The sequence below is a fragment of the Colobus angolensis genome, unplaced genomic scaffold (assembly GCF_000951035.1).
Source record: "Colobus angolensis palliatus isolate OR3802 unplaced genomic scaffold, Cang.pa_1.0 Scaffold207, whole genome shotgun sequence".
NCBI lineage: Eukaryota > Metazoa > Chordata > Mammalia > Primates > Cercopithecidae > Colobus > Colobus angolensis.
The window spans coordinates 6188910-6200070 of NW_012115233.1; the positions used below are offsets into that span (position 1 = coordinate 6188910).

At 54.9% G+C, this 11161-nt stretch overlaps 1 protein-coding gene across 1 annotated transcript; it reads left to right on the forward strand.

The window, feature by feature from the left end:
• The first annotated feature begins 612 nt into the window (after positions 1-612).
• On the forward strand, positions 613-6610 carry ADAD2 (adenosine deaminase domain containing 2). The gene is given in 12 exon segments (XM_011942193.1): positions 613-1135; positions 3502-3717; positions 3935-4075; positions 4426-4473; positions 4561-4686; positions 4752-4763; positions 4766-4931; positions 5016-5183; positions 5294-5523; positions 5605-5848; positions 6101-6221; positions 6316-6610. Coding segments are annotated over 12 exon segments (1986 nt in total). The 5' UTR covers positions 613-726; the 3' UTR covers positions 6421-6610.
• The last annotated feature ends 4551 nt before the right edge of the window (positions 6611-11161 follow it).

An 11161-nucleotide genomic window follows, 5' to 3' on the forward strand; every position in this document is an offset into this window, starting at 1 on the left:
AGACAGAGTCTTGCTCTGTTGCCCAGGCTGGAGTGCAGTGCCACAATCTCAGCTCACTGCAGCCTCTGCCTCCCAGGTTCAAATGATTCTTCTGCCTCAGCCTCCTGAGTAGCTGGGACTACAGGCATGCGCCACCACACCAGGCTACATTTTGCATCAAATGGCTAATTCTTGGCTTGAGAGCACTTCTGTTTGACTTCAGAAAGGCCTGCAGTGAAATTTTATAGCGTGGATTCCAATGATCCTGCTGACAGTGTGAACCCGGAATTCCTGTGTTGAAGTCTCCAGGCTCAGCCAGTGAAGCAGCTGAGCAGCCTGTGATGTGGAGGTGCCTAGGGGCCTATGGCAGGAGTCAGAGTGTGGAACTGGACCTGAGGCCCCCAGATCCTCCTCCCCCGCCTTCAAGGCTCTGCGACCACCCACGGTTAGAGAAGCAACTGCTAGAGCAACCCCTCACCCACCTGCCGGAACTTCCGTTCAGGCAGTGAGACGTTGGCCTCAGCCATAAGCATCCAAGCCGCCGCGGTTAGGAGACTGGCTTTCCCATTGGCAGGATGCACTGTCCGTCAGAGATCTAAGGGCTCTCATTGGCCAGCGGTGTGGCAGGGGTGGAGCGCACCATGCTTTGTCCACGTGGTCCCCACGTGAAGGAACCCGCCCTGCGCGTGTGAAAGGGCGAGAGCAGTGCGAGATAGGGCCCAGCGACTCAGATCTTTGTTGGCGACCATGGCTTCGGCTTCTCAAGGCGCTGACGACGGCAGCCGCAGGAAACCCCGCCTGGCTGCCTCGTTGCAGATCAGCCCCGAGCCCCGCCCCTGGCGACCGCTACCCCCTCAGGCCCAAGGTGCCTGGGAGCCCGCTCCCGCGATAGACCACGCGGAGGGCGGGCAGCCCCAGGTCTCGGTGTTGAGGGACAGTGGGCCTGGGGCAGGGGCCGGAGTCGGGGAACTGGGGGCAGCCCAGGCGTGGGAAAACTTGGGGGAACAGATGGGGAGGGCCCCGAGGGTCCCTGTGCCCCCCGCAGGGCTGAGCCTGCCGCTCAAAGACCCACCTGCCAGCCAGGCCGTGTCCTTGCTCACGGAGTACGCGGCCAGCCTGGGCATCTTGCTGTTCTTCCGGGAGGACCAGCAACCAGGTGAGGCAGGGCCGGGGCATGGGTGTGCCAGAGGACAGAGCTGCGGAGGGCTGGGTCCCAGGACGTGGGGAGGGGGTCTGAGGAAGGTGGACCTTGGTCCCTATGCTCAGAGACACCGCCAGAGCAGGACCTGGCCTGAGCCTGAGACCTCGGGGTGGACCCTGCTGTGAGCAGTGGTCTCCAAGAATCACCAGCCACACCAGGTGCTCAACTGTGGCAGGGTCACGGCAGGTGAACGTTCTCTCCACCTGACGTCCAGGGAGACTGAGGCCCCTTGGTATTTCTGCATACTTTTTTAGAGCCACTTACATGCAATTTAAGTTGCCATGCCAGCATTGGAGATACCGGAATGAGAGTCACTCCCCTGACTCAAAGATGTTATTAAGCACAGTTTGGTAAATGTAACACTGTGTATGTGATACAGAGGTAAAACGTTATTTCCTCTTCTTCAGTACATACCCCTCAAACCCCTTGACTCAGTGTTTGTGTGTGTGTGTGTGTGTGTGTGTGTGTGTGTATTTAAGCCAGGGTCTTACTCTGTTGTCCCGACTGGAGTGCAGTGGAACAATCTTGCCTCACTGTAGCCTCTGCCTCCTGGGCTCAAGTGATACTCCTGCCTCAGCCTCCGGGGGAGCTGGGACTACAGGTGGACTCCACTACACCTGGCTAACTTTTTTTTTTTTTTTTTGTAGTGATTGTGTGGTTTTACCATGTGGTTTACCATGTTGCCCGAAATCCTGGGCTGAAGCTATCCGCCTGCCTAGGCCTCCAAAGTGCTGAGATTACAGGCGCGAGCCAGCACACTTGGCCCAGGGTTTTAATTTAAAAGTTAATTGCAGATATTATGCTCCTTACCTGTAAGACATTATGCTCCCTACCTGTAAATACGTTCACGTGTTTGTGTGTGTGTGTGTGTGTGTGTTTTTGAAACGGAGTTTCACTCTTGTGGCCCAGGCTGAAGTGCAGTGGCACGATCTTATCCCACCGCAACCTCTGCCTCCCAGGTTCAAGTGATTCTCCTACCTCAGCCTTCCGAGTAGCTGGGATTACAGGTGTCCACACCAAGCCTGGCTAATTTCTTTTTGTATTTTTGGTAGAGATGGGGTTTCACCATGTTGGCCAGGCTGGTCTCAAACTCCTGACCTCAGGTGATCCGCCCACCTTGGCCTCCCAAAGTGCTGGGATTACAGGCTAGAGCCACCTTACCCAGCCCTCTTTTTTTTTTTTTTTTTTTTCCTTTGAGAGAGTCTTGTTCTGTTGCTTAGGCTGGAGTGCAGTGGTGAGATCTCAACTCACTGCAACCTTTGCCTTTCGAATTCAGATGATTCTTGTGCCTCAGCCTCCCAAGTAGCTGGAATTCCAGACTTGTGCCGCTGTTCCCAGCTAATTTTTTTGTGTTTTAGTGGAGATGTGTTTCACCACGTTGGCCATGCTGGTCTTGAATTCCTGTCCTCAGCCCCCCAGAGTGCTGGGATTACAGGAGTGAGCCACTGTGCTTGGCCTCATATATATTTCTTAAGAACGAGGGCATCTCTTATGTAACAACAATACAATTACCAAATCCTGGAAATTTAACATTGATATACTATGATCTTCTAATTTCTATTCACATTCAAATTTTGCCAGTTGTCCCAGTAATGACCTTGTGGCCATTTTTTCCCACCCCAGTATGACGTTACAGTTAGCTGTCATACCTCTTTAATCTCTTACCTGAAACAGTTCCTGTCTTGGTGTTTCACAATATTGATGTCTTTGAAGAGTAAGGGCTGGTAGTTTTGCGGATATCCTTCAGCTTGGGTTTGTTTCCTCAGGACTGAGTTCAGGTGATATGTTATTGAAGTGATGTCCAGTCCTTGGCCACGCATCTCCCCAGAAGATTTGCAATCTTGGTTTGTCCCCTGGCTATGTGAGCTGCGGGGATTTGACTAGGGTTGCATCTACCAGGTGTCTTCACTTTCTTCTTTGTGCTGAATAAGTCGTCCAGGGGCATTTGGAGATCTTGTAGATATCCTGTCCCCATAACATTGTCACTTGTGGTTTTGATGGTTCTCCCCAGATTCAGTCGCTGTTAGGATGGCAACCACGTGCTGGTTTTCTAAGGCCAACATCCCTTCCACGTCTGTCTGTGGTTGCTGGTTGTGATGCCCGTTTAGAGCAGACAGATCTCAGTGCTAGTGAGGAGTGCTGAAATGGGTTCCCTTCCAAAAGGGAAGTCCCCAGAGGGGCAGTCCTTGGGAGGAACAGTTTAGCAGCAAGTACTGTGAAATTAAATAACCCTGCACCTTTGACCATGTGATCCCAGTTCCAGATTTTTCATCTATCTCTTTTGTGTTATAAGTAACACCCAAAATGATACTGTTTCATAGAAAAGGTGTTCAAATACAGGGCCACTGGAGGAGAGGAAATAAAATCAATATGTGTGTGGCAGGTGGAAGTGCTTGGCGGCTTCTTCCTGAGAACAGGGTGGCGTGGGTTCTGGAGCGGGGACCTGGATATGGGTCCTGACACAACTTGGGCAAACTGCCTGCCCTTTCTGCTCATCTGTGAAATGGAGTCACGCATCCCTGTCGTAGAGGAGTTGGGTGAGGACTTGGTTGAGTCAGCGATGGGTCACAGCCTGCAGAGGCACTCAAGGGTGTGCGCGACATGGGGTGGAGATGGAGCCTGGTGGAGTAAGGGAAGGGCAGTCAGGGTCTCGTTATTCTGGCTGTCCTCGATGTCAGGTGTCAGGAGGAGGCGGAGGTGGTACCTGTCACAGGGCCGAAGGCCGGGGGGTTCCTCACCTTGCTCCTTCCCCAGGTCCCTGCTTCCCCTTCTCTGTGAGCGCGGAACTGGATGGGGTGGTCTGCCCTGCGGGCACTGCGAACAGCAAGACGGAGGCTAAACAGCAGGCAGCACTCTCTGCCCTCTGCTACATCCGGAGTCAGCTGGAGAGCCCAGGTAATGGAGGGAGGGCCAGGCAGCTGAGCCGCAGCTGGGGACAAGAGGCCCAAGGCCGGCAGTCCTGTGGGGAGGCTGAAGTGGCTGTGCGTGTGGGCAGGAGGTGGGTTGCTGTACAAACCATCTGGGCATCAGGACATCACCTGCAGGGAGCTGGGGCAGGGGACAGGTGCCGGTCTCTGTTTTCATGTCCTCTGGGGACACTGGGGGTAGGGACTGCTAGAAGAGCAGCTCATGGAATGTCCTGTGTCTGGAAGATGAAAACTTCCTCTCCCCTGTTCCTTGGCTTCCTGAGGGATGGAGGGTGTGCCTTGGCACCCACACCAGCCCATCCTCCTGGTCTCTTCCAGAGTCCCCCCAGACCTCCAGCCGGCCTCCACCGCCCCCCCTGAGCGTAGGTAGGTGAGCTCTCGCGGACGCAGGCTCTAGTGTTGAGGGGAGAGGCGTGGGCCCCCTTCTACCTGCACTCTCTCGCCCCGGCACAGACAGCATCCTGACCCACGGGCAGCGCTGCGCAGCCTTGGTGAGCGCCGGCTTTGACCTCCTGTTGGACAAGCGCTCGCCGTACTGGGCCTGTAAGGGGACTGTGGCTGGAGTCATCCTGGAGAGGGGTAGGGATCGCCCCAACCCCGGCCCTGGCCCCCTGGGAAGGGCCCCCTCGAGCTGCTTACCTTAGGCTGGGCCCTCTCTGCCCTCCCTGCACAGAGATCCCAGGTGCCAGGGGCCACGTGAAGGAGATCTACAAGCTAGTGGCCCTGGGCACCGGCAGCAGTTGCTGTGCCGGCTGGCTGGAGTTCTCGGGCCAGCAGCTCCATGACTGCCATGGCCTGGTCATCGCCCGTAGGGCCCTGCTGAGGTGAGGGGCTGTGGGGTGGGTGCCTGACAGCAGCCTTTGCCGGGACAAGGTCGTCCCCAACCACCCTCTACCTGTCACTCCTAGGTTCTTGTTCCGGCAGCTCCTGCTGGCCACGCAGGGGGGCGCCAAGGGCAAGGAGCAGTCCGTGCTGGCCCCCCAGCCGGGGCCCGGACCCCCATTCACCCTCAAGCCCCGCGTCTTCCTGCACCTCTACATCAGCAACACCCCCAAGGGCGCGGCCCGTGACATCTAGTATGCAGGGCCCCTGGGGCAGGCGGGGAATGGGGTACCCTCGCTTGGGCTGCTGGGTGGGAGCCAGGGTCAGAAGAGTGGCCCTGATGCTGGTGTCTCCCGGCCTGCAGCCTGCCACCTACCTCAGAAGGCGGCCTCCCGCACAGCCCGCCCATGCGCCTGCAGGCCCACATGCTAGGGCAGCTGAAGCCTGTGTGCTACATGGCACCCTCACTGTGTGACACCCACGTGGGCTGCCTGTCAGCCAGTGACAAGCTGGCGCGCTGGACCGTGCTGGGGATGGGTGGTGCCCTGCTGGCCCACCTGGTGTCCCCACTCTATAGCACCAGCCTCGTCCTGGGTGAGCACGTGATGAGGGCTGGAGGGTGGGAGGGGAGGGCAGGGAGGTCACTCACCTTGTCCTGTCCCTTCTGCCCTGCAGCTGACTCTTGCCACGACCCTCTGACTCTGAGCAGGGCCATCCACACCCGGCCCTGCCTGGACAGTGTCCTGGGGCCATGCCTGCCACCTCCCTACGTCCGGACTGCCCTGCACCTGTTTGCAGGGCCCCCGGTGGCCCCCTCTGAACCTACCCCTGACACCTGCCATGGCCTGAGCCTCAACTGGAGCCTGGGGGACCCTGGCATCGAGGTTGTGGATGTGGCCACTGGGCGTGTGAAGGCCAAGTGAGAAGGGCTCCCTGGGGCCGGGGTGAGGAGGGGTCCTGGTGATGGAGGGCTCCATGCCTGAACTTCCTCACCTCAGGTCTAACCCCAGCTCAACCCCTTACTAGCTCCGTAGTGGTGGTGACACCTCTGCCTGTCCTGTGACTCCTGTGACAATGTCACAGTGTGAGAGGAGGTAGTGTGAGGCGTGTGGCAGGCCTGCTGGTCCAGCTTGTATCTCTCTTACCTCAGTGGCATCCTCTCTTCATCCAGTGCCGCCCTGGGGCCTCCCTCCCGTCTCTGCAAGGCCTCCTTTCTCCGGGCCTTTCACCAGGTGGCCAGGGCTGTGGGGAAGCCCTACCTACTGGCCTTGAAGACCTATGAGGCTGCCAAGGTTGGTCCCCGTCAGTCCTGGTCCCTCTCCAGCCTTGCAGTCCCTGCCCCCTGCAGGCATCTTCTCTCATCCCACATCTCTTCTCCTCCCCTAGGCTGGGCCCTACCAGGAGGCTCGCCGGCAGCTCTCTCTCCTCCTGGACCAGCAGGGCCTGGGGGCTTGGCCCTCGAAGCCACTGGTGGGCAAATTCAGAAACTGAAGCCGGCCTTGGCGGGCCCGAGGTCCTGGAGTCAAGCTGTACCCTGCTGGGGGAGTGCCCTGTCTGAGGAGGGTTGTTGGGGAGAACGTGGGTTGTGCAGGGTGAAACTGGGGCTGAGGGAAGGAGGAGCCTGCTGTGGTTGGGAGGCTGCTGCTGCACATTTGGGCTTGAATAAAGAAGTATTTCTCGTGACTATATAGTTGGCTTTGTGTTTTGGGGTGGCCAGGGGCCCTTTGTTTGCGGGGAGAGCCCCTCACTCCTCCTTTGGGAAGCCCTGTGTTCACTGGGCTCCCACCTGGATCCTCTCACTGAGCCACTGAATTGTCACCCCAGCCCCTGTTCACAGGGCTGGAGGCAGGTTTAGAAGGGGAGGTGACCTCCCCTGGTTCCTCCTGTTTTCCAGCCTGTGTGCTGGGGGAGGCCACTGAGGCCATGGGTTGTGGGGGTTGTAAAGGGCGGGAGGAGGGCAGGCTGCTTGGGTGTGTGAGCATTTTGTCCTCTGGCCACGATTGGGGCTCCAAATCCTTGCCTTTCTGGGCCCCTAGGATCGGGGGGAGTGGCAGAGAACGCCCTTACCTGGTGAGAGCTTCAGCTGCTGTGGTCCTCAAGGGTGCTGTGAGTGTCGGGGCAGCCCCGTGTTGAAGGATGCGGGGAGGGCATGAGCAGCATCAGGCCTTTCCCTGGGCTGCCCGGCTGTTTGACCTGGGCAAGTCATTGGACTGCTAGAGCCTGCGTCTTCCACCGTGGAGAAGGACAGTGATCCTGACCGGTGTGGGTTCGGCAGTTCTCTCTCCTTTTCCCCCAGGGTAGCATAGTAAGCCCACATGGCAGTCAGGCACTCTGTTGACTCTGGATGTGGAGAGAAGATGGTAATGCTAAAAACATGCGCGTGTGTGCACACACATACACGCCCCTGGAGCTTCGCCGGCATGGGCATTATATCCGTTGAGCCAAGAGCACAGCAGCTTTGAAGTCCAGGGACCTGGGACCAGGGATGGTAGAGGACCATGGCCAGCCCTGTGACCCCCACCCCGTGACTCCCTCCCTGCATCCCCAGCAGTTGCAGGGCTCAGAACCACAGGCTGCTCTCCCCTGTGGTCCTTGGGACACTGGTCAAAGATGGTGTGATGGTTAATTTTGTGTCGACTTGACTGGGCTAGGGGATGCCCAGATGGCTGGTAATACATTATTTCTAGGTGTCTGTGGGGTGTCTCTGGGAGGGATTAACATCTGATCATTGGGCTGAGTAAGGAGATTGCCCTCCCCAGTGCAAGCAGGCACCATCCAATCCATTGAGGGCCTGATTCACTCTCTCCGCTGGAGCTGGGACATCACAACTCCTGGGTCTCTGGCCTTCAGACTTGGACCAGGACTCACACCATCGGTTTTCCCTGTTCTCGGGCCTTTGAGTGTGGGCTAGAACACCATCACCCGGGCCCCCAGCACTCACAGCAATTGGTGGGACTGCTTAGACTCCATATCGTGTGAGTCAATGCCTCACAATACAACTCTATGTATCCTGTTGGTTCTCTTTCTCTAGAGAACCCTGACCAATGCAGACAGCCCCCTCCAGAGCTGTCACTCAGGGTCAGGCCTGATGTTGAAGTCGTGAGATTGGGTCCTCTCCCTCCAACCCCCTCTTGTCTCTGCCACTGGGCGTGTGTGGCCATGGCCATGGCCAGCCACTTAACCTCCATGCATGTGCATCGACTCCTCTAGAGAAATAATCACAGGGCTGGTCCCAGGGGTGTGTTCCTGGCCAGCCTGCCTGTCTGCAGGCCTAGGCTTTCCCTCTGCTTTCACTGGGCTCATGCTGTCTCCTTTTCCCACAGTGATGATGACATGGGAGAATCTGAGGGAGGTGGGGTGGAGGAAACAGCACCAGTGGACAGATCAGATAGCTCCAGCAGGCCCCAGCCCAAAACGTGGCGTATCTGTTCTGTTTTAACCTCCCACAGCTCGCCATGATAGATGCAATGATTGCCTCAGTGTACAGGTGAGGAAACTGGCGAGGTGCGGTTAGGTAAGTTCTGGAAGAGCACCCAGCACCTGAGGTGGGCTGGAGCTGTGGTAATGTGCAGGCCGCCGGCCTTCCAAGCCCTTCAATTGCAGTCACCACCCACAGCTGCAGCTGGATTTCCTTACATGATCTTGGATGAAACTCTGAGCCCCAGTTTGCTCATTTATAAAACAAGGACTAGGTGATATCCTTCCTAACGTTCCCTCGCGTTCTCTGCTCTGCTCTTTCCCGACTGCTACAGGAGGTCAGGAGGATGCCCAGAGCTGCAGGCTGGCAGGCTGCGGAGGGGCGAGGCTGGAGCTGGGGGCATCAGGTTAGGAAAATGGCAGCAGGGAGGGCTGGAGAGGGGAGCTGAGGCAGGAGGAGCTGCAGTTCACATGTGCAAAGGACAGGAGGTGAGCCCTTGCCGAGGGAGGAGGACTACAGAGAGAGGCGTTTGCACCAGCAGGAAGGGTCCGCAGGGCCTGGAAAGCCAGGAAAGCACCGATTTCTTGTTTGAGAAAACAAAGATTTTTACCTTAGGTTTTGCTTTTTTAAAAAAACAAAAAACAAACAAAACCACTTCTCAGGCCAACATTGAAATAATTATTTCTCATGGCTCTTTTTTTTCAGGGATGGAGCAGGGGGTTTAAAAACACCCAAACCTATTAATTAGCCTGTGTATTACACATTGTTTTCCCCAGGAAATAATTTAAATTGATTTTCTTTCTGTACTGCAGTAGTAACTACAACCAGATATGGAAATATACCAGCCATTTCAAACTTCAGTTGGATGCAATGAGCCTTTTGGTGTTCATTAATCACATAATCACTGGGTAAATAAGTTATTCAGATTGATATTAACTCTGTTGTGTTCCGCCAAATAAATAATATTTGTCCCCACATTGCATAAATCTGCTTGTCCAATCCTTTCCTCCCAAGACAGTGTTTTCACGACACCAGAGTCGCTCAGTTCTTTTGACTCAGCTTGTTGGTTACTGCGGGGTGATGATGAAAGCCACTTTTGAAATGCAGATCTGTTAATGCCTAGTTGGCCGTATCTCCTCTGGGTGAAGTTTTGCCAACAGTAGCATATTCAAATTGGGAAGTGATGTAATTTCACTTGGCACAAGTCAAGTGGTGCCTCCTCCGAGTGCCATCCCGTCACTCCATCCTTCCTCCTGCAGCCCAGGGCACCCTCTGTTCCGGGCTGACCCGTGCGTTGTCTTCACTCCGGGACAGAGTGTGCCGAGTGGAAGTGTGGACCTGGGAAGTCTCTGGGAGGCCAGGGCGCCGCTCTGTCTCCCCAATCCTCAGTTTCCCCACTTGCCAACTGAGACAGGGTCACAGACACGCAGCCTGCAAGGCCATGGTGAGATGAGGTGGGAAGTGCAGCCAGCACTGTTCATGGCTCTCTCGGCAGCCCTCAGCAGTGACTGTCATCAGGCCTGTCTGCCATTAGCTCCTAGCATGGGGCCTTGTCCCTTTCTCTCCATCTCCTCCTGTGGGGTCTCCCACATAGAAGGTGCCCAACAAGCAAGCACTGAATGGAAAATTAGTTAACTAGAGGATCACTTGCAGGAGTGTAACCCACCCCTATATAGAGAGACCAGAAACACTGTCCTCAAAACCCTTTAGAAGACAATTTGAAAATTTCCATTGTGCTCTGAGCCCTTTTCCTCTGCCCTGGAGCAGTCAGTGAGGACCTAGAGAAAAGTTAGTGAGTGTCTAGAAGAAAGTAAATTGTTACCTTGCCTCATGGTTTAGTGGTGAAATTACCTTTTAAAAATTATAGTTTTAAAGATACATATATATTTTCTGTCACCCAGGCTGGAGTGCAATGGAATGATCTCATCTCACTGCAACTTCAGCCTCCCAGGTTCAAGCGATTCTCTTACCTCAGCCTCCCGAGTAGCTGGGACTACAGGTGCCTGCCACCATATCTGACTAATTTTTGTATTTTTAGTAGAGATGGGTTTTCACCATGTAGGCCAGGCTGGTGTCAAACTCCTGGCCTCAAGTGATCCACCAGTCTCGGCCTCCTAAAGTGCTGGGAATACAGGCATGAGCCACCATGCCTGGCCTAAAAGATATTTTTTAAATCGATTTTCCTGGGTATCCAGAGGCAGCAGGATGAAGCACCCTTCCCTCTGTGCCATGCAGAAACATTAACTCAAATTGGATCACACACCTAACGCAAGAGCCCAAACTACAAAACTCTTAGAAGAAAACATAATAGTAAAACTTTATGACCTTGAGTTAGGCAAAACTTTCTTAGATACATCATCAAAAGCATCATGATAAAAGAAAAAATAGAAAAATTGGGACTCCATCAAAATAAAAACCTTTGTGTTTCAAAGGGTACCATCAAGAAAGTGAAAAGAAAACTCACGGAATAGGAGGATATACTTGCAAATCATATATCTGATAAGGGACATATGTCTACAATATATAAAGAACTCTTACAGCTCAGTAATAAATTCAACCCAATGAATGGGCAAAGGATATGAATGGACATTTCTCCAAAGAAGATACTCAGGCCAGGCATGGTGGCTCAGATTTGTAACCCCAGCACTTTGGGAGGCCAAAGCAGGTAGATCACTTGAGGCCAGGAGTTTGAGACCAGCCTAGCCATCTTGGTGAAACCCCATCTCTACTAAAGATATAAGAAAAAATTAGGGCCGGGTGCGGTGGCTCAAGCCTGTAATCCCAGCACTTTGGGAGGCCGAGACGGGCGGATCA